Source organism: Musca vetustissima, unplaced genomic scaffold (assembly GCF_032173495.1).
Source record: "Musca vetustissima isolate MV318-11 ecotype Yass unplaced genomic scaffold, APGP_CSIRO_Mvet_v1 utg26118, whole genome shotgun sequence".
In the NCBI taxonomy this organism is placed as follows: domain Eukaryota; kingdom Metazoa; phylum Arthropoda; class Insecta; order Diptera; family Muscidae; genus Musca; species Musca vetustissima.
This window is the reverse complement of record NW_026889684.1, coordinates 49,842-77,305: the sequence shown is the minus strand read 5'-3', so window position 1 is coordinate 77,305 and position 27,464 is coordinate 49,842. Positions and strand designations below refer to the sequence as shown.

At 33.7% G+C, this 27,464-nt stretch overlaps 6 protein-coding genes across 6 annotated transcripts; 3 read left to right on the top strand and 3 right to left on the bottom strand.

Annotated features, from left to right (window-relative positions):
* The first annotated feature begins 153 nt into the window (after positions 1 to 153).
* LOC133337341 (kelch domain-containing protein 4) lies at positions 154 to 1,896 on the top strand. Its single transcript, XM_061545574.1, has 4 exons — positions 154 to 267; positions 324 to 632; positions 700 to 1,120; positions 1,187 to 1,896. Exons 1-4 carry the CDS (start codon positions 154 to 156, stop codon positions 1,894 to 1,896), a joined length of 1,554 nt encoding a protein of 517 aa, XP_061401558.1.
* Positions 1,897 to 2,079: 183 nt separating this feature from the next.
* On the bottom strand, positions 2,080 to 2,841 carry LOC133337337 (phosphomannomutase). Its single transcript, XM_061545570.1, has one exon. It carries the CDS (start codon positions 2,839 to 2,841, stop codon positions 2,080 to 2,082), a length of 762 nt encoding a protein of 253 aa, XP_061401554.1.
* A 2,119-nt stretch (positions 2,842 to 4,960) lies between these two features.
* LOC133337344 (phosphoacetylglucosamine mutase) lies at positions 4,961 to 8,184 on the bottom strand. The gene is made up of 3 exons (XM_061545576.1): positions 8,077 to 8,184; positions 5,148 to 6,588; positions 4,961 to 5,081 (listed from the first exon to the last, which is right to left on the bottom strand). Exons 1-3 carry the CDS (start codon positions 8,175 to 8,177, stop codon positions 4,974 to 4,976), a joined length of 1,650 nt encoding a protein of 549 aa, XP_061401560.1. The 5' UTR covers positions 8,178 to 8,184; the 3' UTR covers positions 4,961 to 4,973.
* A 1,615-nt stretch (positions 8,185 to 9,799) lies between these two features.
* LOC133337336 (transferrin 2) lies at positions 9,800 to 13,052 on the bottom strand. Its single transcript, XM_061545569.1, has 7 exons — positions 12,998 to 13,052; positions 12,446 to 12,873; positions 12,227 to 12,360; positions 12,007 to 12,167; positions 11,157 to 11,623; positions 10,932 to 11,096; positions 9,800 to 10,876 (listed from the first exon to the last, which is right to left on the bottom strand). Exons 1-7 carry the CDS (start codon positions 13,050 to 13,052, stop codon positions 9,800 to 9,802), a joined length of 2,487 nt encoding a protein of 828 aa, XP_061401553.1.
* A 4,348-nt stretch (positions 13,053 to 17,400) lies between these two features.
* LOC133337340 (eukaryotic translation initiation factor 2 subunit 2) lies at positions 17,401 to 18,219 on the top strand. Its single transcript, XM_061545573.1, has one exon. The coding sequence runs from the start codon at positions 17,430 to 17,432 to the stop codon at positions 18,216 to 18,218; it is 789 nt and encodes a 262-aa protein (XP_061401557.1). The 5' UTR covers positions 17,401 to 17,429; the 3' UTR covers position 18,219.
* Positions 18,220 to 19,742: 1,523 nt separating this feature from the next.
* Positions 19,743 to 24,019, top strand: LOC133337335 (histone acetyltransferase KAT2A). The gene is made up of 3 exons (XM_061545568.1): positions 19,743 to 20,977; positions 22,602 to 23,257; positions 23,320 to 24,019. The coding sequence occupies exons 1-3, from the start codon at positions 19,743 to 19,745 to the stop codon at positions 23,847 to 23,849; spliced, it is 2,421 nt and encodes an 806-aa protein (XP_061401552.1). The 3' UTR covers positions 23,850 to 24,019.
* The last annotated feature ends 3,445 nt before the right edge of the window (positions 24,020 to 27,464 follow it).

Below are 27,464 nucleotides of genomic sequence, written 5' to 3'. Positions count from 1 at the left end.
CACAATAAAGAACTATCGATAATAACATCGGTTTAATGTCAGTTCTAGAACACGTGCAGACTTTTGTTTTTATTTTGATTCAACTCGACTCGGAATCGACCGGTATATTTGTAAAAAGAAACATTTTAAAGTTCATCTAAGAAAACATCAAATATGGGCAAAAAGGATAAAAATAAGAAAAAGGGTAAAGGAGCTGAAAAGACTGCCATGAAGACGGATAAGAAGTTGGCAGCTAAGCAAAAGAAAATGCTTGAAAAGTTGGGCGAGGTAATTTTTGCTATACACTGTTGTTGCTGTAGTTCTTAAAATCTTACCTTTTTTAGGCGGATATTGCCGAGTTAGTAGCCAAGTTGGAAGCAGAAGAAGCCAGACTGAAAACTGTTACTGAAGAAGTTTGCGCCACACCACCTAGCCCCAGATCAAGCTTCTCATTAGTGGCACATCCAGAAAAAGAAGAGCTCATACTGTTCGGTGGTGAATTTTTCAATGGCCAAAGGGTGTGTGTATACAATGACCTGTTTTTCTACAATATTAGCAAAAACGAGTGGAAGCTTGTAAAATCCCCTGGAGGACCAGCTCCTAGAAGCGGCCATCAAATGGTCACTGTTGCCACAGATGGAGGACAAATATGGGTATGATATATCTTAAATCCAGAATTATAATTAGATCCAGAATAATACATTACTTCTCGTTTTTCAGCTTTTTGGCGGTGAACATGCTAGTCCTTCGCAAATGCAATTCTATCACTACAAAGACTTGTGGATGATGGGTCTTAAGACGCGAAAATGGGAAAAAATCAATGCACCAAATGGACCAAGTGCTCGCAGTGGCCACCGTATGGTTGTTGCCAAAAAGAAACTTTTTGTATTTGGCGGCTTCCATGACAATAACCAGTCATATCGTTATTTTAATGACATTCATATATTCTCATTAGAATCTTATACTTGGATGCAAGTAGAAATTGGGGGTGCAGTAGTTCCCCCACCAAGATCGGCTTGCTGCATGGCTGCAACACCTGAGGGAAAAATTGTTGTTTGGGGAGGCTACTCCAAATCGCAAATGAAGAAAGATGTTGACCGTGGTATAACGCATACGGATATGTATATATTAACACCAGACAGTAAGTTCTTGTCACATTTTACAATAAAAACTATACATCTATTTATTAATTTTTTATTATCAATAGAGAATGCACCCGACTCGAACAAATTCAAGTGGGTTAGCAATAAATGTGGTGGCTACAAACCCTTGCCACGTAGCAGTGTCGGCTGTTGCACAGCCCCCAATGGAAAAGCTTATTGCTTTGGTGGTGTCATGGACATAGATGAGGACGAAGAAGATGTAAAAGGACAATTTGGCGATGAATTGCTGGCACTCGACCTAACAGCAATGTCATGGCGTCTGATTGAAATTATTAAGAAAACTAAACCAGAAAAGAAGGAAACGAAACAGGGGGTATCTGACATTGAAATGAAGGAGGAAGAGGGAACAAAACCACAAACCACGGTTACTAGTGATGGCATTTTTACAATTACCGTGGCAGGTCCCACAACATCACAACCAACCGCCGCTCTTCCAAAAGTACCCAGTCTTTTCCCCAACAGAAGACCGAAAAATGTACCTTCGCCTAGAATGAATCCTGGTCTATGTGTTTGCAAAGGTACTTTGTACATATACGGTGGCTTATACGAAGAGGATAACAAGCAGTATACTTTCAATGACTTCTATGCTTTGGACTTGCACAAATTGGATGAATGGAAGGCAATTATTCCAAATGATATGAATGCTCATGACTGGATAGACAGTGATAGCAGTGACTCGGACGAAAGCGATGATGATGATGAAGACGACGATGATGACGAAGATGAGGATGATTCAGAAATGGACACCGATTAGAATTGCAAAGCTTTTAATAAATATTTTTATTTACAAAAATTTTGAATAACACATTTATTATAGAGAAATGTAACATTAAATGTAATTAAACACAGTTCTGGTTGAACATTTTAATAAGGAAAACCTCCATTTACAAAAACATACATTAAATGCAATTTGTTTCTTTTGGAATGTGTTGGTATTTTAGTTTAACCCGAATATTTCTTGCAATATGCGTTTGGTATCATCGGGACTCTGCACCTTGTGTGAAATGGTACGAGGATCGATAAAAATTTCGTAATCATTGCCACCGGGATCGGTTTTATCGCCAAAGAAATGAATTTCCTTAAATTTATAATTGGCCTCAATGTAGCGCAAGGAATATGTTTTGTCCCAGCCTTTAGGGAAAACATCGAAGCTGATTTGCCCACCAATGCTGTATGTTAAATCCACATCAGCAAACTCTTTTTTCAGCACCTCAATCATTTTGCTGCGCACATGGTGTTCCTTATCATATTCGGCAAATATATTACGTTCTTCCCTCGAACATTGCCTTCCAATGGGACAAATATTCATCATTCCATTGCGAAATTCCAAGAATGTACCTCTTTTAAATGGCAACTTCAATTCCGATAAATAACGTAATACAAAATTTATGAAGCCCTGAAGAGTATCTTCGCCCAAATGTTTGATTATATTTTGTTTGCCAACTTCCTGACCCTTGTCGATCTGGACCAAACCATTCTCGGGAAAGACAAAATCAAACTTTTCCAGAATTTTGCGTCCGTTCAGTTGTTCAAACATTTTTTCAAGATCCGAGCCGCCCACGATACCGATGGTAGCTCGTGGTTTGATTTCATTGTATAGGAACTCTTCAAAATCAGGTGTTACAGTTGACCGTGGAATGGTTAAGGTTCCGTCTACATCAAAAAGCAGCAAAATTTCATCCTTTTTTAATGTTGTCATATTGGTTAACACCTGTTGTTTTGTATTTCTCCCAACTGTATTGCTCCCTTTGTTATTCACCGGCACAAAATAAATGGAATACCACGTACCAATCGCATTAATAGGGGCTAATGGCCCAATACCATGACCAGCTGATTATAACATAGCTGTCAAACACACATACGTTATTGTGAATTCACAATTTGATAAAGTAAACAACTTGGCTAATGCTACATTTACATCGAACGTGTATTATAATAAAGCTTCATTTGTGTGATATTAAAATGAACGACATAAGAATTTTTGCAGGGTTAACCTACATTAGCAGGATTTATTTGACAAATACGCAATGGAATTGACAATTAAAACCGACTGGGTTAACTAAATCCGGTACAATGTAAATGTACTGATAGAACCATTCACTAATAAAAATAAAATAAACTTAAGAACTCTAGCTATTTCCACATCTTCTCATAAATTTATAAAATTGAAATGTTATGTACTAAGCATTTGCTTTAAAAAGAAATGTAAAATAAATTAAAAATTCTAAAATAAGTTTTCGCCACAACAATAATAACAACAGCGCTTGATAATAAATGCAGGGGGGTTACTCTGTATTGCGATGCGTAAGAAAAATTGTATCGCATCGCATAATTGGTACTCTCTAATTCGTTTTCGTATCTCCTTTCGCATCTACTTTACGCAAATGTGGCATCACCGAACTCTGTAATACGAAAACGCATGTCAAACTCGTTCGTTAAACGCAAATATCTTGCGTTAACAAAATAGCAAACGCAAAGGATGCGAAACATGTAAGTAAGCACAATTAAAGGTTTTATTTATATCTAAATTAATTATTTTAGGGATAATACAAAAAATATTTGCAGACCGAGCAGCGTTAGTTGATTTTATGGAGCATAACATCGATTTGGCAAAGGGACAGTTGCAGAGTTCAAACACTAAATAACGGGCAAACAATTTGTGGACAAAACTGGCTGATGACCTCAATTCAAATGGCCCTCCTGTAAGAGATGTCGCTGGTTGGATAAAAGTAATGTATATTTTTATATAAAATTGATAACCACTTTGTTCAAGCAATTTCAAAGCAGTGGCCACTTTTATTGGAGTTGGAATTGCGACGAGCGTTTAATAAATACATAAACGCATCTTTATTGAGACGAAAATTGTGTATATAAATCTATAAAAATTAAATATTTGAAAACGTTTGTCACATAATTCGTACTTCTATTTTCATACCCGTGGTCACTTAGGGAGAGTATATTTGTTTTAAAATTCTTTTTTTAATTCGTTCATCATTTTTGTTTTTTTAAAAAACACTCGTACCACACAAAAATATGTTTTTATTTACAATTTTTGACGTTTCCTTTTGTCATTCTTCGTTATTGTTTACTTTGTAATGACAGTGTTGCCCAATTTTCGTTTTAGTTTGCGAATGCGTTTGCGTGAGCGATACAGAGTACCAAATTGAACTCTTAACGCATTTAGCTATCGCATCGCACTTGCATTCGCAACGCAATACAGAGTAACCCTCCAGATGTTGTATTTTTGTTGGGATGTCCAGATATTTGGGCCATACTCTAAGTCTTGTGGTTAATTATACACATATTTGACTCCAGTTTTTTTCAAACTCTTTTAATCAGAAGTTGGCATTGCTTCCATTTTGAATTGTGTTCTCTTAAAATTACATGAAAGTTTTACGTGTTTCGAGTTAAAAGCAACAAAACTGGTAAGAAGAGTAGATTATTTTAGGTACTGGAACGGAACAAACATCATAATCGAAAAATTGTTATTGTAGTAAAAAGTTATACAATCTAGCAGTATAAATGCATGGAATATATACTTTATTTTTCGTCTATAATCTAAATTAAATGTTGATAGAACAAAACCACATTGATAATAATCTCAAAAATTTCATTTGTTTCCATTAATTGATTTAAAACAACTGTTCCTCCTAAAATACTATATAAAATGACCACATTCGGCAATTTACACATAACATATACATATATAATAAAAAAAATCACATCTGTAGTATAAAATGAGATTAACAATATTGGTCATTTGATAAAATATCCGTTTTAGGCAGGCAAACATCTTAAGTAGGTATGTGATTCTTATAAATGCATGAGCTTTTAGAAGTGAGCTTTAACAGAACTGTTTGGGTGCACCAACTCTGGCCCAACACCACCAGCCATCTTATGTACCAAAATGCCGACATCATAGGCCAAACTTTCACAATCCTAAGTTTTTTAAAATAGAAGACATTTAATAAACAAATTAAGTCAAATGTTACATCGTTAACTTACCTCTTTCGTTGCTGCTTCAGCATAGACACGAACAACGTCTTCAGTGCCTGATGGCCGCACAAATGAACGACCACGTTTATAGTTAGCTACTGCTTCATTTATTGCTTCCTGTAAGCCAACAGGAGTTACGCAAACTCTCTCAGCATCGGTTGTCGTTATGACATTGCGATCTTGCACTTTAATTTTTAATTGCAAATTGGGCAAATCATCGTAACAACCTAGCCAATCCTTGACATCCCAACCTTTATGATTTAGAATAGTTTCCACCAGTAGCATATCTGATATGGCATCGCCAACTGTCTCATTTATGACGTCGATAATCAGTAAGAATTGATTTGCCTCAGCATTTCCTTCGTCCGCCGCCTTTTTTATTAAAGTTTTGGCATTGTCACTGAATATAACTGTGCCGTGACCATTGGCTTCAAAGTAAACACCAATATCAAATTCCAGAGCTTTGTGATGTAAATGTTTAACACCAGTTGGAACACACGCAACTGGTACTTTTAATTTGTTAACAATATAATCAGTGGAAGCACCATTTGCATAGGCTGTTTGTACCAGACCCAAGTTTAGTTCCAATCCACATTTCTTGACCATGTCCATAAGATAATCGGCGATTAAGGTAGCAATGCGATCGCCATCCAATAAATGGAAGACACCATTCTCATCGGTGAAGAAGTATACTATACGATCCGCATCACCATCCACACTGACACACCGTGTGTTAGGTTCAGCCTTCGGCATACATATGGGGACTTTTTGTTGTACCTTAACATGATCAGCACCACAATCCTGGTTAATTCTTCCATCGCCTTTGTTGAAGACATCAACTTGTAGGGTGTTGTTCATCCTTTTTATGAACTGTAACATTTTACGTGCCCCGACACCATTGGCACCATCAAACAATACCAGGTTTTTGTAATTGCCGTTTTCTAATTTATCACCGCGTAGTGCATTGAAAGCTGTAATGAGCTTGGTATAGTAGCCCTCCTCAGTTGGCTGTCCATAGGCACCTTTGGTATTGGCAGCCACCACATAGTAATGCATCATTGGCGTTGTTACAATTCCAAATTCTTTAACGTTTCCCTTCAAAGCAATAACACCATCAGCAACGGCCTTTAATAGGCGTGGGCTATGATAACGATTATCCATTCCTACATAAACATTCGATGAGGAACTAACATCAATGCTATTCTCTTTGATAATTTTTCCAACTTGTTCTTCAAGTTCTTGGTCGGTGACATTGGCTAACTCTGTGGCAATAGATTCCCAACTGGGATCTAACATTTCTCCTTTGGGGTCAATAAGTTTAACACCATTATCGGGTTCAGGATTATGTGAAGCAGTAATCATAACACCAATGACAGCGCCGCCAAGTACGCGAGATCTTAGGGTTGCCAAAACTCCCATACGAAACATTACGCTGTCCAGATTTTCAGCTCTGTAGTAAGAAAAAAAGATAAGTGATCGATTGGCTTATTTTAAAATATTTTAGAAAAGTCAATCAAAATTAAACAGAATATACATTGATATAGATAGCAATCAGTCCTTTTCTGGACATAAATTCACCGTGAAGTTTTTGTCTCTTCTCTATAAAGTTATTCGGCAAATTTTCAACTTTTAATTTATTTTTATGTTTTTATAAAGTTAAAATAACATTTTTTTTAAATTAATAAATAAAATATTGAAAAATATTTCAAAATTAAATTACAAATGGGCAACACATATTACAACTTAAATTACAATATGGCAACACGAATATTTTTTCAACCACCATTTTCGAAAATCCGAATCCGCTTCTCGCTTTTTTTTGCTTCTCCCTATTCATTCAGAATAAGGCGAGAATGTGAAAGCGAAACATTTTTCACAAGCGAAATCTCTCCCTAACGAATATCCAGAATAAGGCTGAATAGTGTCGCAGCCGTATTACCCTGGATCAGGGATGGAAAATGAAAAATGTGAAAAGGTATAAAAAGAGTACTTTTTGTAATAAAAGAGTACTTTTTTTTCAAGAAAATAAAAAAAAAATATTCAGTTTCATAAAGATCGATTTTCAAGATATCACCACTTAGTCTATCTTTCTGATGGTAATAATATGAGAATTCTTGCTTCTTTCGATTGCATTTGAATATGTATGCTATTGACTTCCTCTTCCTCGAAAGTCAATATACCCCAAACTAACACGAATTTCAGTTCCAAAGTGCTCTTGAAATTATTGAAGTAATCACGACGACTATGAATGTCATCAATTTGCCTACCTCAGGAGATAGCACAGAGTACGCCAAATTCAGATTGGAACTGATAAATTAATTTAATGTTTGTAATTATAATCATAACTGAACAGTTATCAGTCGTGAACCCATTCATTTTTTTAAGAAAAAATTTGCAATCACATCAGTATCTTTATCTGCAATACTTTAGCCGGTCAAATCCATCACAAATTCTAATCCAAAAAAATATATATATCATGGTTTAATGGAGGATTAGTACCCTCCTACATTGGCAAACTAGTTGTTCATTTTTTTCGTTTTGATATCGTGTTTGCCTTGTATGCGAGTGTAGTATTGAGGTGGCAAAAAAACTAAACCTAAAACGTAAAAGTGTTGTTATAAACACATTCCAGTTGTGCCCATTTCTTATAGATGTAGTGTTGTTGTTGTTGCAACGAAAAACCAGACCACTTGGCATTTAGCTCTTGAATCGACAATGCACATGTTACACCTTTTACGATTTCTTTGTTAACACAGCAACCTTTCAACCGAAAAATAGGTCGAATAGGAAGTGCTTAAAGATTTTATTTTTTCTTTTTAATATGGAAATTAAATTTTGTTTCTATTAATAGAAATTGATTATCAGCCGGTTTTCCTATGTATTGTGAAGATGTCTATAGGGGGTGCAGCAGCATAATATTTACATATATGTTACTCACTTTCCACGGAATCCAGCTGTTCCATACTGTATGCGATCGTTCGATTTCTTTTGATACATTTCCCGAGCAAAAGCATATACTGTTCGCAAATTAATCGACATTGTGATTCAGTTTCTTTTTTTAACTGAAAATTATGTTACAAGTTTTTTCTAAATATTTCGAAATGGTAAAGTATTTTGGAACCCTGATGACCGACGTCGACCGACCCCACTTAATCCAAACAAAAGCACCAAGTGACTAGAGTTGACAAACTATCGATGACACCGTCGAACGTATCGATACCTCTCTTGTGTCAATATCGATTTATATTTCATCTTATCGATTATATCAGCAGTTTTTGATGTCATGTTTACATGAGACCAAGGTTTCTCAAGTTGGCTACCAAAATACATTATTGTGAATTGACTACCATTGGTCATATCACTTTTAACATTACACTTGGGTGACCTTATTAGTAGATCTTGATTCCAAGCAAATCAGATTTTTTCAATGTTGCTGTCCATGGTCTATTAGCAGCTGGACACCCAGGAAGACCCGCTGCAAATCAAGTTCTTGAGAAATAACAACTGTTCTCCGATTCCTGCCTGTGTGACCTTATTAATAGATGTTGTTTCTGTCAAAATCCATTATTGTGAATATTTATATGCAGTTGAATTCGGACATGCCCTATAAATAAGGTCACCAAGGGAGACCAGCTGATTATCGATACCTCTCAAGTTTGCTGTCAAAATGCATTATTGTGAATTGACTTCCATTATGAAAACGTAAACAAAGTCGAAATTTTTGACATTAGACTTGAGAAAAAACAGCTGTTTTCCGATTTCTATTGCTATCTTGGTGACCTTTTTATAGGCCATGAATTCGGATAAGCGAACGCCGGTTTATCGAAAAAATCGGTTAATTGAAGCTAATAATTGGTCTGTTCCCGTACTGCAAGAATCTACTCAATTTTACTATTTTCTTCGATATTATAAAGGAAAAATGTGTTATCGGAGTAAAAAATAGTAGATTTTTGCAATACGGGAACATACCAAAAAAGGAAGTTCTTACTCAATTAATTTTTTGATTTATTCATTTCACGATTTTTCAGATCAAACGCAACACAAGCGTAACACAAGTTTTGCTTATCCGAGGTCCTTAATTGAAAATCCTGCATAAGAGCAAAAAAATTACCGAAATTACGCGGTTTCTCTTAAGCGAATTCGACTTATATGACACAAGGTCTATTAATAAGGTCATTCAGGGAGACCAACTGGATATAAGCTGTCTCTCAAGTTTGATGCCAAGATCCATTATTGTGAATTTATTTCCATTCTGAAAATGTAAACAGTCAAAACATTACATTAATTATACTTATTTATAGTTGTACTTAAATATATTAATATACAACATTTTTATTAGGGTACCCACATTCAATATAAAGTAAACACAAATCAATGAAATAGTTTTATTTAATTTTTTATTTGTATAAAATATGGACGGAATTTGTTACTTTTATAAATGATTTTTGTAAAGGCACTTGTCTATAAAATACAGCTTTATAGCTTTATATATATCTAGCTATATATATGTATGTTAAATTATAGTTGTAAAAATATGTTGTGCTATATAAATCAATGATGTTTGTACCTATAAAAACAATTCGAGTTTTTCTTTCTTTCTTAATAGTAAATTGTTTGGAATGTTTGGTTTCTCAATAAAAAAATGATATGTTTGTTTGTTTTTAAACAGAGATTCTTAGCAAAGAGAACAATGATGCCGTTGAGAACAGCAACATTGAGAATGATGTTGAAATTTTCATGGATCCAGCATGACAGTCGGTAATACGTCTAGCACGCATAAAATCGCTACCCAAGTAAATGTCATAACGTCTCTGGTTGGGAGGAATAACTTTCAATTGCCGTGTGGCATCTTGGAAGATAAGATCGTAGTAATTTAATGGCGATGAGAACATGCTGAAACTGAACGCATCAACATTCTTACGTCCATACAATTGTTGGGCATATGTTAAGAGATTTATATAGGCATTAATTTCTGTTTCGTTATAATTGACTCCACCCCGTGTAACAATTGCATTTGCTTTTACCTTTCCAAGGTTGCACTTTTTATAGTCTTGTAGTTCAGCTCGTTTGCCATCGGTACAGAGTAGTTCAAAATCGTCATTTAGAGCATTACGTGCCCACCATTCTTTCCGCTTTCCTCCGGTGTTTTCCATAACTGTGGTGTGTTTCATAAATGCAACATGACCACCGCCCTCCACTAGACACCGGAATGCCCCCGTATGACCATAGTAGTCCTCAGATGCATCACGACGGCAATAACGATAACTTGTTCCATGACAGAGATCACACATACTGTCATAAGGCACCCCAGTATTATATTCATTGCTAATGGCACCTGGAATACACGACTTTGTGAAATACTCAGCTGCAGCTCTTATTGAGTCGCAACCATATGGTCTTATCCAGCCATTTGAAATCATATGTGCCAAAGGATATGTCCAGCCAGCTGCTGTATTTATACCAGTGTGGCAGGTATATTTTCCCTTCAGATAGGTCAATTCAGTATCGCGATCTTCTTCTTTGGCTACCGCCACAACATAATATTCCGGTTCACCAAGATTATAAACTTCCGACATAAAGGGAATTAAGTCATATGTTAAGCCAGCGGTATATACGTCTCCTGCATCGAAAACTGCAATATCAGCTTTACCCGATTGTATCCACTGCATACAATTTATATGGGAATGCATTTTCTTACAAATTAACTCTGGCTTTAAAATTTGTGCTTTAAGGGCGATCTGAAAGAGTGAAGGTCTAAGTAATTGCATTAATATGTACAAGAATTCTATTTACCCTCATTTTTATACATTTCTCCAGTTCAGGGTCAGATGTTACACATAATGTCATTGAAGGTACGGGACATTCACGTAAGCCATAAATGTAATCAATCGAATTCTGCAGATATTTGCTGAATGACTGATCGTCCTCATTGATTACTGCCAGGGATTTGGCAACATCCTAACAATATAAAATATTAGTTCATCTGGCTCTTTACAAAAAAAAAAAATTAAACCTTACTTGGAATAATAAATTTGTTTTTCCATAGCGTTTCGATTCGAAAATGTTAAACTTTTCATATTGCACAGAAGTATTGAGATTATCGGTACGTTCGGTAGTAAAACTGCTATCCAAACGATCGTTGCGAGCATTAGAAAAACGATTGCGATTATATTGATCATACGACTGGGAATTATAATTGTCATAGGGATTATTGCGTTCATTATTGTAATTGTTGTCGTAATTAAATCCCCTATTTCGATTCGAATTGCCCTGTTGTTGTGGGTCGTCTTTTAGACCATCCGAATAGAGCTCAACAATTTTTCTCAAAAATTTCTGATATTTTTTTCGTTCTAAAAATGTTCTTGCCGATGACGTGACCACCGCATCTGATGGTATAAGTCCCCAGTTGCATTGGCGAAATTCTGAAACCGGAACACGCCTTCCATCGCGACACAATAGTTCAAAACGTTCGGGAGATATGCTTTCTGTAATGAATAAAGTATGTCATTATTATTAAATAACAGGAAAAAGTACATGTATTAATAATAAATAAAATAAATTATAATAGAAGTTCTTAATTTTTGAACCACTTGTACATATAACTAAATATAACAACTCTTTGTTTACGATATGTACCGTATTGAGTGAAACAAACTCATATCTGAATTTTTCTGTAGTTAAAAAAAATGTCTTTTATTTTTCAAAGAGAATAAGTTAATTCTTCGATTTTTTAGCAGAATTTAAGAAAAGTAGAAATTTCTACAAACTAATTTTATCATCATTTCATGTCAGTCGAAATATAAATTGACTGAAATCATCAAAACTTTTTTTGTAGACACAAAATAAAAAAAAATTGTTCAATACTTACTAAACTCAGGACTCTCAAGCATTTCAAAAACAGTTGAATCACGTAGAAACGCCACATCACCTGCTTCGAGAAGGCAACGGAATGCACCATCATAACCATAGTAAGGATCCGCAGCTGAACAGCGTCCCACCGGAATTTTGCCAGTACATAAAGTGCATAGCCTTAAAAAAATGTTATATATTAAAGCGATATTTTAATCCCATTTATTTTTCCAACTTACTTATCTGAATTATCACCAATAGGATTATATTTGTCAATTAATGAGTAGACAGCACATGAATTGTTAAAATAATTAGCAGCAGTTTTGACTTGATTGTTGCAATCAACGACCTCCATTCCACCCTCACGTTGTAGCTATTTTTTTTTTATTTTTTGGAAAATAATAATTAATTAATTTTAATTAATTACAATAGCTAAATGTTTTAATGATTAATTTTACCGTGTATATAGGAACTATCCATCCAGCCAAACTGCCTACCCAAGGAAAGCAAGCCTTTTTCTGACGCAAATCTCTCAAGCTTGTTACATCTTGTAAAGTACCAGCTTTTACAACAGCCACGGAGTGATAATTTGTAAAACCACCTTCGAATTTTTCTTGCATAAGTGGAATAAGGGAATTGTAACGACCAGCGGTAAAAACATCTCCAGCATCTAGCGATGTTATGTGGGCATTTTCGTGATCGATGTGATGTATACATTCATCAGCACTGTATGCCTTAAAACATGTCAGATTCAACAGAGCATCATCGAACAGGGCACGATCTCGTTCAATTGCTTGAGTTAAATTCTGACACTTGTATTGTTCTTCCTGGCTTTTGGTACACCAAATGACATGGTCCACTTTTTGTTCAACAAAGTTATATTGGGCTAAAAATAAAAAAACACAATAAATATTAAAGTGTTGTTTAGCCTAGTTTTTGCGTCGACTAATCTGTCGGATTTTGTTCTGTCCACCAACGCCCTAACATGAAATTTCACTTATAAAACGTACCATTTATGTGACCAATTGCCAAAAGCAATGCAATAAATAATAATATATTACACATGTTGCACGTATTTTCGATTAAACAAATAAGAACATTTTTTTAAAAAACAAACAGAACAAAAATAATTAAATATTAAAAGGCACGCCCAAATACACTGACGAATAAATACAACAACACGCTGAAAACAATAATAAATTAATGCTACACGACAAGTGTAAAATGTTGCCAGATCGAAAAAATCTATCAATGTCATTGTTTTTTTCCTTCGGTTTATTCGTTCCTGATGTCATTGCTTTTATTTGCGATACGTTATGGTAATGTAAATGTAATAATGCTACGTTCCAATGGTACTTTCTTACGAAATAAAAAATACACCTCTAACTCGTGGCTGTTAGGTCAAGATAATTATACAAGAGAAAATATACCTCACCAGAATAAATAAAAACAAATGCAACTATTTGCAAAAATGCAATCCGTTTTGTACGAATTTCTATATATTTTTTTTGAGTCGCTCTTGGTCATTTGGGCTAGATTCTCGTATACGAAAATAAATCGAAATTGAGTTCAAGTTTCATATGTAAGCACAGAACATGTTACAAGTATGCAAGGTAACTGGAATACTCAGCTGGAAAATTTTGTACACATTATATGTACAAATAATAGTATTATTGTATTTTTTATTTCAAATACAATAATACTATTAGAGCTTTACAATATATAGGGAACCAGAGAAAATACAACACAATTTTGTGAAATATTTGAAATTTATTTTTGATATATTCCCAAATCTACAGACGATGGAAAAATATAGTATCAGCGTTTAGTTTTTTTCTGAAGCGTTTTTTCAACCATGAATTGGCATGAGAATTCGTTAACATTTATACATTATCAAATCAAAGAAATCGCAACAGAAGTTCGTTTCCCTCTGGTTCACAATTTACTTCAATTACCTAATGGGAAAATGTGAAGCAGCAAATCCCTTTGCAATGAAAAAATCCTATTTTTAACGCTATTTTTAGTGTTTTTGTATGAGTTACCTCTACATATGGGAATGACTTAATTGGAGTAATTATCTGAAGCTATAAAATTATAAATTTGCAAGATTTTCTTTCATGTTTTTCAAATTTATTCTGAAAATTCAAAAAAAAAATACATTTTGAAAATAAATAAAATTTATTGATATTTTGTATTTTTGTTTACATTTTCGACATACAGTGGTGGCCACGTAATTAAAACATTTTCTACGGCAAACGTTGTTTGATCAGCCATCGATTTCATACCAAATTTTTAAAATTCAGAACACTTAGATATACTGCACTTAAGAGATTTGGTATGAAAATAGAAAATTATAGCATGCAATTTTTCCTAAATAACGGTTTTTGTGAAAAAACATCGCCTTTGAAGTGGCCACATAAATAAAACATTGTGTGATTTTTTACTTTACTGCAGTTTTTTTTTGAAAATTATTTTTAAAAACTAATTAAATTTGTTAAATTAATTAAACTAATCGCCGATAAAATCATTTACTGATAAAAAATCTGTAAAATCTATCAATATTGGCAACAATTTGTACAGTAGACCTAACATTCGGAAAATCACACATAATATAGAAAATAAAGGTCCGAATGAAACAGAAATTGCTAGAATTAGTAGAAAACAATAAATACTTCTTAAAAAAATAAATATTTGAAATAAAAATTTAAAAAAATTGGAATAAACCTAAAGGAGCGATTCGATTTCAATAGACTTTATTAAAGAAGGCCGGAATATGTTTGCAGTATGTGAGGAATTTTCGATTAATATTGACATTTATTATAGCAAATCGACTGTTTGAGTAGTACATAATATATTTGATCAAAAAATAGACCAGTCACAACAGAATGGACAGAGATAAACGTCTATGTTGACCAGGAAAACTTTTCAAAACACAGCTGCATTTCTGATGCTCAACCCAAGATTTTAAATATTGGTCAAACAGTAATTTTTTTCTTTCTTTGAGGATAAAATAGATTAAATGGACACTTTACTTTTCAAAAAATATTATTTTGGAAAAATATTGCCACGCCCAACAGATTTTAAGGGCCCAGAGTTGAATATCAAACATGTTGATGTGTTTTAAAAACTTTTAATGGTCAACGTAGGCGTTTATCTCTGCTTATTCTGTTGGGACTGGTCTATTTTTTGATAAAATATATTCTGTTCTACTAGAGCAATCGATATGATATAATATATGCCAATATTAATCGACATTTGCTCACATACTGCAAACATATTGCGGCCTTCTTCAATAAAGGCTATCGAAATCGAATCGCTCCTTCAGGTTTATTCCAAATTTTTTAAGTTTTTATTTCAAATATTTATTTATTTTAAGAAGTATTTATTGTTTTCTACTAATTCTAGTAATTTCTGGTTCATTCGGAACTTTATTTTCTATATTAAGTGTGATTTTCCGAATGTTAGGTGTACTGTACAAATTGTTGCCAATTTTGATAGATCTTACAGATTTTTGTAAAATTTTTTATCAGTAAATGATTTAATCGGTGATTAGTTTAATTAATTTAACAAATTTAATTAGTTTTTAAAAATAATTTTCAAAAAAACTGCAGTAAAGTAAAAAATCACACAATGTTTTATTTATGTGGCCACTTCAAAGGCGATGTTTTTTCACAAAAACCGTTATTTAGGAAAAATTGCATGCTATAATTTTCTATTTTCATACCAAATTTCTTAAGTGCAGTATATCTAAGTGTTCTGAATTTAAAAAAAATAAAAATACTTCAAACGAATCGATGGCTGATTAAAAAAATATTTGCCGTAGAAAATGTTTTAATTACGTGACCACCACTGTATATGACACTAGTGTTACATACAATAACAATTTTGTTGTTGATTTTGTTGAATTGTATTTATTTATTTTCGGCCAAAATCTTATACAATATGCTATGTAGTTTTACAGTTACCTTGTATAATTGTACCATGGCACAAAAGAAAAAAAAAACTTTACACTGCTAGAGAACAAGACTGCCACATAAGAAATTGATTGCGGATCGGAAAAATTTTAAACCAGGAATTTATGAGTGATGTTCAAAGGTTCCTCTCTCCTACGCCAAATAAATTATTTGATACATCTCAAAATAAACGGTTATATAAAAATAAAATTAAATGATGCATTATTTAAACTCATTCTATGTAAACGCTTTCTCAATTTATCGTGTATCGCATTGTCCTATAACATGGTACAATTATAAAAGGTAACAGCAAATCCCAGCTGATTTGATTCCAACGTAATACTAGTGTCAATATGAATTTGACAAATTATGTTTTTAAAAATCACCCAACAGGAAAATTGGGAACGCATACAATTTGAAATTGTTCTTTATTAGTCCGAATTTATATTAGGCGAGTTTACTTGCGGCAAGTCTTTGACTGTAGGAGAGAGGGGCAAGGGGAATAGAAATGGAAAAAATTGCTCGTACCGACAATTTTCTGGCAACTCGTTTTGTGTATTTCGTATTTGTTGACATTTTATATTTATTTAAATGTGAAAAAACTATTGACATCAAATGAAAAAAGAAATATTTTCGAAACCGAATTGCCTTGTATAGACGCATGGGGCAAGTTCAAAAGGGAACGATAATAATTGCCGCAAGTAAACTCGCCTAATATAAATCAGGACTTAATGTGCTTCCGTATTCAATTTACTCAATCTGCCTGCTGGGAAAGTTTGAGGAAGCAAATCTTTCTTGAAGGAATAACTCGCTATTCCCAGCATTTTCATACGCGTTACACATATATATGGCAATGGCTCAATTAAAGGAAAGATGTGGAAGCGATAGAAATGTAAATTTGATAGATTTTCATTCATGTTTTTCAATTTTTATTTTGAGGATTCGAAAATATTTCATTTTCAAAATAAAAATAATTTGATGATAATTTGTTTGTTTGTTTACATTTTTCTGTCAAATGAGTTGACACTAGTAGAACTTACAACAACAAATTTCCATGTGGTTGTTGTATCGTTTTTTGTACAACAACACTTGCTGTTACCTATAAAAGCAACCGATACGACACGGTTACGTTTGCTTCACGTACAATTTACATCAAACTAATTTCATAAATGTCAGTCGTCGTCATCAGTCATCGCGCACACACAACACAACACAGTAACTAAATTTGTGCGATTTCTTTCTGATGCAATAAAACAAGAAATAGTGGAATAAACCCTTATTAATAACATTAAATACGATAAAATAATACATTCTACAATCATGGAAGGTGAAGATGTAAGTAGACAATCAATTTTTTCGATTTTCTTGCGGAATGTGGATATACAAATTGACATGGCTTTTTTTGAGGTTATGTCTTTGTTAGAATGTGGTGCCCCTTTTCTAATTATTTACTTTTTTTGGTGTGCATTTTCAGTTTGATCCCACTTTGATGAAGAAAAAGAAGAAGAAGAAGACTTTCGATTTGGACGCCGCGTTAGGTCTGGACGATGGTTCCAAGAAGGAGGAAACAAAAGAAGTAGTTAATGAAGATGCCACAGCTGCAAATGATATTGATGACGATCTGGATTTGGAAAGTTTCGGCAAGAAGAAGAAAAAGAAGAAGAAGGCTATTAATTTAGATGAATTGGAAGGTGCTCTACCCAAAGTAGAGGGCGAGGAGACGCCAGGCGAAGAAAAAACTGGCGAATCTATGGATGCAGAAGAGGGTGCAGAGACTGATGCCCCAGCTGCTGACTATACATATGATGAACTCTTGAAACGCATTTTCAGCATAATATTGGATAAAAATCCTGAAATGGCTGCCGGCCGTAAGCCCAAGTTTGTGATGAGACCACCACAAGTGTTGCGCGTGGGCACAAAGAAAACCTCATTCGCAAATTTCCTCGATATCGCCAGAACGTTGCATCGTTTGCCAAAACATTTGCTGGATTTCCTTTTGGCTGAATTGGGTACTAGTGGTTCCCTTGACGGTAATCAACAGCTGATTATCAAGGGACGTTTCCAACCTAAACAGATTGAAAATGTGCTACGTCGATACATTAAAGAATATGTCACCTGCCACACATGTCGCTCTCCTGAAACAATTCTACAAAAAGATACACGTATTTTCTTCCTGCAGTGTGAATCATGCGGTTCTCGTTGTTCGGTGGCTAGTATTAAATCTGGTTTCCAGGCTGTTACTGGCAAGCGTGCTGCTATCAGAGCAAAGACTACGTAAATAGAACGAAAGGATTTATATATCGTGTACTCTCCATATACTAAATAAACAATGCAAAGAATCGAACCAGATTATCGAAAGGACACTAATATGAGATACACATTAGACGCGACCGGTTCGTTTTTTTGAAGTTCATTTTATATTTTTAGAACAAACGGAAAATAAAAACAAAACGATTTGTAAAAACATACATAATGTAAATATCATTTCAAGGGGGGATTTTCATTACTCTGTATATGTTAGCGGCATTTTCCAATTGTATATTTCGTATGCCAATCAAGTAGTTCATCCTTGAATGCGATTTCCAGTATACGGTCTTTCTGGTTGTCTTGCAATATATTAAAAGTTTCTATTGAAATCTTGCTGCAATAATACGACGGTCTGCCGATTAACAGAACTTTTGTCCCGGCTGCTATATCGTGATTAAAAAGCATGTTTTTCGTTGCCACCAATATATTCCGCAGTTTTTCAGAAATTACATCCTCAGAGAAGTTCATGACGTCGTTGACATTCCTTTGTAATTTCGTCACCTGATTCAGGCTTTTATCTTTTCTGAAAATAGTTATTTCTATATATTCAGTGCCATCATCAAGCATGTATGTGTATTTATTATCCTTTTCTCTGATTTTTGCAATAATTGTACCGTATACCAAACAGTTCCTAAAGCAAAGACTTCCTCCTAGTATAGTTATAAAATCATTTTCTTTCCAACATTGTCCGTCAAATGTTAAGATATGCTTTATCGTGCATGGTATATAATTATGGACTTTGTTTTTGGAATTCCTGGCAGCAGTTTTTTCTTTTGGTTTTGGTTCAATATTATTTTCATTAAATACTTTCTTTATGAAATGACTTTCTAGCACTTCATCAAAATCCATTTAAATTCTGGGGAAATACCGCGTGCAGCTATAATACAGATGATTCAATATGAAACAGTGAAACCTCGCAATATATGTACCAACCAGCCTTCAAGAAAATAAACGTACAATCTCCAGAACCTGTGAGAATAAGTTTTTTTTTTTATTTTTAATATTTGGAGATATTTTGTTAAGGAAACTCACACAGCAATAGAAACAAAAGATGCCAATTTAAGTCGAGCGTAGTGTTGAATAATTTCTCTCCATTTGAAAATCAAGGCGTATGTAGATGTCAGGCCTTGTAGTGCAATAAGCGACACATAAACAGCTGGCTTTGTTGACATATAACTAACCAAATCAGTTATATCAATAAATTTATACTTTTGGATTCTAAAAGTGATAAAAAAAATTCAATTTTTGTAATACAACACAAATAATTTAATAGAAAATTGCATTGGTTTTTATATATTCATTGAGATTTTCCTTTTCCTCTAGGCGAACGCTTTTCATTTAGGTCGCCGAAATTCTAAGGTGGCAACTCTGTTTTAAGGCTTTGTTTACGTACTTCGAAATATTGTGAAATTGCATTTCTTTGGGTGAGACATAATATTCGCATACAATATTTCACTAGAAACATTCAAGTACCAGGAGTTCAGACAAGCAAATTATGTCCGGTGGATCGCTCATTACATTAAAGGAAGAAGATGCTGGGGCTAGTGGATCGGGCTCCAACAATGCTGTTCAACACCAAACAAACCCGCAGCAAAATGCTAGTTCTAACACAATCGAAAGACAGAATAGTGGCAATTCAAGCAGTGGCGCAGGTTCAGCGCCTGCCGAGGGGAGCCGTCAAAATAGTTTACAACGCATCCAACAACGTAAACAAAAAGTTTTCAACTTGCCCGTGGCTCAAAAACTAGCCAAACTATCTATGTACTCAGCTTGTCAGGCCGAAGGTTGTCGTTGTACTGGATGGAAGACACCACAAGAAAATCGCCATCGCGATGTGGAATCCTCGTACTGTCCGGAATTCAGTGAAGAATGTCGCAATACAAGTTGCCGCCATTCTTTACAAAGCCATATTTCTCATCTAGATGGGATCTCGGCGGCTGAGATGAACAACTTTTTGGGAGCAATCATTGATATGGAAAACTTATTTATGTCTATGCAACGGGTAGATGACGAGGATACGAAGAAGGTATATTTGTACCTATTCCGATTGTTGCGGCAATGTGTAATTACGCGGCAACAGGCGGTAATACGAGGTCCCTTGGGAGATCCACCATTTGAATCGCCCTGCATTGCAAAAGCTGTTTACTCGTTTGTCTTCTACAAATACAACCATTTGAGTCCAAATGAATTGCAGACTATGACCGAAGTGGCTAAGACATTTTTGAATTTTCTTAATCACTACAATTTTGAACCACCTTCCATGCGGAGGGCTGATTTGAAGAATGACGACGCTTCGACTTATAAGATCAACTATACACGATGGTTGGTTTTCTGTCACGTACCCGCCTTTTGTAATTCTCTACGTCATTTTGAGACGTCACTGGTATTTGGTAGAACTCTGCTGAGGACAGTATTTCAATATATGGCTCAACAGCTTAAAAAGAAATGCATCTCGGAACGAGATCGTTTTCCCGCCGACAAAAGATCAATCATAACACAGATGCCCAAATTTTTGGAAGCTCTAAAAGCAGAACTTCTTAAAGATGACTCTCCAATATGGGATCAGTCGTATAGGCCACCAACAGCTTTCCTTTTACAACAACGTAAAAGACAACAGGATTCGACAACTGCAACGACCGGAATATCGAGTAGTAGTGCTACGAAGAAAGTCGGAACTGGGGAACCTGCCCACAAACGAGTAAAAAAAGAAATTTCTGAACGTTCCAGTGGGTAAGTGGTGTTTACATTTGTTTATTGTTGCTGTTATTAGTACATATTAAAATCGTTATTGTCTCAAAAGAAATCGAATCTCAGACTGTTTTTTTATTTAATTATTTCAAATAAATTGTAGTTATTTTCTATGTTTGCATTTTAATGACTTAAGTAACATTATGAAATATGGTGCAGTATTGAATCAGCATTGAAAATATTTCTTAATAAAATATAATTTCGCTTAAAAGTATGCTACATAATTATTGATCGTTTAATGTACAGCATATTTTTAGACATCTTTCATAATTTGGTGTAATTCAAAAATGAAAGTATAGCTGGTAATGGTGATTTATTTCTTTGAAATAATTTCATCATTCCAGCAATGCGATTCTCGAAACAATGGGAATGACTCCTAATACTAAATTTAATTGCGTGTGTGTGCAAATATAGCGGGGGAAGTACATTTAATTTTATTAAATTTCTAAGAACAAACTTAAGTTACCCAAATTCTAAATATTGTACATATTGGAAGATGACCTTCCCTTTTAATTACCTATACTGGCTTCTGACAATTCCTTAAGGGACCCCCCCCCCCCCCCCCCCCCCCCCCCCCCCCCCCCCCCCCCCCCCCCCATTCTCGATTTTAATTTTTCAAGATTTTCAATGGGCTGGTAAATAAATACCAATGCTTGTTAAGGTTTGTAACTTTGCACATATATAATTGAATATTTAAAAGAGAAGAAAAATAATTTACAAAAAATTTTTGTTATTGTTTTGTTGTTGTTTTTTGTAATTAAAGAAAAGTCCTTATTTTTGATGGCGGGCATGATAACTCCTCACTGGAACATCAAAAATTCCAACGGTGTTAGAAAGAGTGAACTAGGATTATTGACTTCGCTCTAAAATTAACAAAATGGTGGACCTTTGAAAAAATATTTTTGGAAAATCGCCGATTTTTGAACAAAAACCAAGTTAAAAAATAATTTCACCGATTGGCTTTATCCTAGTTCATACGAGAGCTATACACTCCCAGAGAAACGTTGCAAAATTTGGAACCTTATTAGTATGTGCCCGCCATTCGCAAAAAAATGTTTAAGAAAAACGCGTTTAAAGTTTGAAAGACCTTCAGCCGTCACTTGATGCTTAAATCGGCTATATCTAAGAGTTAACTTTTTTGTAGAGACATTCTTTAATCAAAAATTATATCTTAAATTTATTATATGATTTGTAAATCGTTAATGTGGTTTTAATTAGTTAATTTTTTCTTCAAAATCTTAAATTTAATTTTAAGACTTAAATATTTTTTAAAAAGTAATTATTTTTGAATAAAATTTGGTGTTATATGAAGGAAGGAGAAAGGGTGTAGAACAAGATGCAACAAAAAATAATATCATTTATAGAAATTCACTGAGACTATTGTTTACCAACAGTGGTATTGCAATTTTTGGCTTTTCTTTAAAAAGGGGTGGCGCCAAATGGGTTTCATTAATATATATATATATATATATATATATCTGTTAAGGAATACATTAAATTAAATATGTTCTCGTTCAATAGATTTTCAGTGCATACTTCAAAAGAACTCATGACAATAATTTCATGATATCGAAATTAAAAATGCTTATTTTTTCTATTTCTATAGTGATGTTTGTTATGAAGATCTTCCCGATGAAGTAGTCATTCGGGCAATGAAAGCCGTCTCCGAATCGAAAGCCATCAACAAAACTGAAATATTATTTCCCGTTAATGTTTCACGCGATGAAAATGTAAAAGCCGAGGAACAAAAACGCGCTATAGAATTTCATGTTGTGGGTAATTCGCTAACGAAACCCGTGGATAAACAAACAATACTTTGGCTATTGGGCCTACAAAGTGTTTTTGCCCATCAATTGCCTGAAATGCCCCGAGAATACATATCACAATTGGTATTCGATACCAAACATAAAACATTGGCTCTAATTAAAGAAAATATGCCAATTGGAGGTATCTGTTTTAGACCATTTCCGACCCAGGGATTTACGGAAATCGTTTTTTGTGCCGTCACTATGTCAGAACAAGTAAAAGGATATGGTACCCACTTGATGAATCATTTGAAGGATTACAGCATTCAAAAGGGTATATTACATTTGCTGACCTATGCTGATTGTGATGCCATTGGATATTTCAAGAAGCAGGGATTTTCTAAAGATATAAAATTAGCCCGACCCGTGTATGCGGGGTACATAAAGGAGTATGACGGAGCAACATTAATGCACTGTGAGTTACATCCCAGTATTGTCAACACACAGTTTATATCGGGTAAATATTCATATTTATATTAAATTGTATTCAGTTCACTAGATCGACTTTTGTTTTTTCAGTAATTCGACGACAAAGTGAAATATTAAAAGAGCTGATTGCCCAACGTCATAATGATGTCCAGAAAGTTAGACCTGGTTTGACGTGTTTCAAAGAAGGTTTACCATCAATACCAGTAGAATCTATACCTGGATTAAGAGAAATCGGTTGGAAACCCCAAATGCGTGCCCATAGGACAGGTAGGCCACTTGAAGAGTCGTCGGATCCGGAGAAATTAGCTGCATCCTTTGCCGCTGTCCTACAATCAGTGCGACATCATGCATCCGCATGGCCATTCCTAAAACCTGTTACTGTTGCCGAGGTTCCCGACTATTATGATCACATTAAATATCCCATGGATCTAAAGACAATGGGAGAACGTTTAAAAAAGGGCTATTATGTAACAAGACGACTATTTATGGCCGATATGGCACGAATTTTTTCCAATTGTCGTTTCTATAATTCACCAGAAACCGAATATTACCGCTGTGCCAATAACTTGGAACGTTATTACCAGACTAAAATGCGCGAATTAGGTTTATGGGATAAATGATGTCGCGCCATGTTGTCAACAAATTTAGAGCCACCCAATGACAAACCCGCAGACGATGACGGAGACGGTAGAGCCTATGACATTTCTGATGACAATGACGAAGACAAAAAAACTCCAAAGGATGAACGCAATATAACAAATATTGTATCCAGCACTAGTATTACCAACAATAGCAACAGCGTTTCCTCTCAAAATACCCTATTTAATACTTCATTCGAAAATACATTTTTAAGTGGCAATTTGGGCGTATTCTCTTCCCTTCCCGAAGACATATTTACCAATTGAAATTGAAAATATACATTTTATTTAATGAAATAACATTATATTAATGTGGCGCTTCTTAATAAGGTCATCTATTGTAATTATATTTATTTTTTCTTCTTTCAGCTATTGCTATTAATTATTCTTTCTATTTCAGAGTGGATATTAAAATAATATATCAAAAATAATCAATCATTCAATAAAGACATTTTATTAATAATTAACAAAGAACTGTTCAAATTAAGTAAACAAAATAATGGTTATCAGGATGTAAGAACTGTGGTGACAAATTACGGCTCTACCCTATGGACGTTTATCTCAGAACAAACAATTTTTTTATAATTTAATTTGAAAGAACAGGGCCATTATGAGAAAAAATTGTAATGAACCGGTATTTCTACTTTTTAATAATCGTTTCCACCACAGAGGAGTCCAAAAAGTGTAACGGTTCAACTCAATATAACCTATTTTGTATTTTTGTAGAACGCGTTTAATGATGAATCATAATTTAATTATGGTATTTCCCTTGTACTTATATTAAATATAAAATGATTTCCGTACGATGAAAACTCCCTCTTAAACCCATCCGGCCGACCCAGTCAATTTTATATGTAAATAATACACAAATTTCAAATGTTTGCAAATAATTGGTTTTTATTATTATTTTCTAAAGGATAAGAGGCTTTTTAAAATATACATTTAAATGGATAAACCTTTGAATATTCCCGCCATACCTTTGTTTGTTGGAATTTCATCTAAAACACATGTTATCGCCTAATATTAATTTTGAGATTTCTCTGCAATGCACAACTTAATTTTATTATGACAACAAACATTGTTTTGTGGCATTTAGTGCTTAACCAACTTTTAAACTTTTCGGTTTCGATTCTATACTTCTAATCAAATTTGTTTTAATTATAAGGACATTTATATAATTTAATTTCATTAATATATCAGTGGGATAATTTGTTGAGTTAATTTGGTTTAGTTTCATTCACTTTCCTTGTAGTTTTTATTTTTTTTTTAATTTTATTTTTGTTGGTGTATTTTGTGGTGATATTTTGGTTAACTTTTTTGGGATTGTTTTCATTGTTTGTTCATTTTATTCAATTTTAAATTTACCATTTACATCTAAATTGAATAGTTTAGTTATTTTCATTAATACAACACATACACATACATTCAAACAACAGTTTTGTTTCTTTTACACAAAATGAGGTCTGTGTTCTTCTAGAGTGTATTCATGTTTGGTGTAATGGGTTCCATGATGATTGTCCTGTAATGTAGTTTCCGTTTAACACCCGCCTCAACGGTTGTGTGTTTTTGCATCTCTTATATATTTTATTTTCAATATTTGTTACCGTAAAATGCTTAAAACGCATCAGCATACCTATTTGTTGGTTGGTTTGTATTTTAACATTAAATCTACATACATACATATATGTATGTTTATGTATAAGTGTTTATGGGTGGAATATGCAAATTTTAATGTATTATAAATATTACAAATAATTATTAAGTAGTTATTATTTATTTTGAGTGATTCATAGAAATTGTGTAACAAAATTTGCGAAATAGCTAATTATTTACGATCTTTAGGGACAGGAATGAAATTAGTCCATATTCGTGTCCATAAAACATTATCAAACTGAAATTTTAATATTGCATTAATTTTCTTCTAAAAAATAATCAATAAAAGCCAAAGTCCATAACCTGACGTTTACAATCGACATTTTTGAGAAGGCCATCGGAAAGATCAATTTATTTGTACTGATCCGTTTATATTGTGGAAAAGTAAATTCCAGTAACATTTACTCAGTAAGATCAAGGTTTATTCATAACGTTAACCGGCAATGCCAACTGAAGCCTTCATTGACTGTCAAAATTTATAGTTTGAAGAACAAACCAAAAAATATTTTTTGTAACAAAATGTACGTGCAAAATACTAGGGTTCGTTCGTTTACTTTCCCAGTAATATTTACTCAGTAAGAATTTGCAGAGAGTAAGCACAAATTTTTCGTTCTCAAGAGAGAAAATTTAAAAAAAGTAAACGAACAACATCCAGTAATAGGATTGTATCGACACAGCTGATTAAAACAATAAACAATTTGTCGCAAACAAAAAAGCAGCATTTTTATTAGAAAAAATGGAAAACAAGTGGAAATTTGATGTTTGTTTGTTTTATCATCCATTTCAATCTTTAATGATAACATAAAATTCACAAAACAATCAATTTGCTTGAGAACAATTTTGTTGTTTACGAAATATAACTGATTAAATATCAGCTGATGATAGAAGCAAATTCTTATTGAATATTTTTTTCTTGTAAGAATTTGCAAATACTCTGTAGCACAACTGTCAAATCTGCTCTATCAAACCACGTTCTTTTTTTAATAAAATATTGGGTAAACGAACAACATTTTGTAATAATTTGTAGAAATTATTAAGCTTTAATTACCCATTAACATTTACTCCGTAAGAAATTGCAGAGAGTAAAACAGTGATGCTCATAATATTTGCATTTGTATGTTACTGTCCCGCCTATGCTAAACAAACGACAAATCTAAATTTAGAGAGAATACGTGTGATTTCTTGTCACGAAAACGTAAAGGGCTGAGCAACACTGGAGTAAAATACGAGAAAAAATTGCAAAAAGTAAATGAACAACATTCAGTAAAAAGATTGTATCGGCACAGCTGATTAAAACAACAAACAATTTGGCCCAAACAAAAAAGCATCATTTCTATTAGAAAATTGATATCCATTTTAATGTTTAATGATACAAAATCAATATAAAATTTACAAAACAATCAATTTTCTTAAGAACAATTTTGTTGTGTGTTTACAAAACATAACAAAACAGCTGATTAAATGTCAGCTGATGGTACAAGAAAATTCTTACTGAGTAAATTTTTTTCCTTGTAAGAATTTGTAAAAACTCAGTAACACAACTGTCAAATCTGCTCTCTCAATTTACTCTCTTTTACTGGACTTTTAAGTAAACGAACAGCATTTCGTAATAATTTGTACAAAATATTTAGTAAACAAACGAACATTTTTCTCAGTATTATTGCAAAAGAGAATAAAAACGGCCTACTCTCTGAAATAGAACTTACTGTGTAAACGTTACTGGAAAAGTAACCAGACAGAGTTAATACAAGAAAAAAAATATCCCCATAATTAGGGTAAAAATACCTATCTCTGGAAAATGTTCAGAAAATTCTGATTTAATTCTAGATTTAAGCCCAAATTACAAAATTACAGGTACTTTTTTTGAAGAACGTGCCCGAAATACCGAAGTAGAAATGACGTTATACGGAGGCCGATTTGACTCAAAATTTCTTTCAGTTGTGG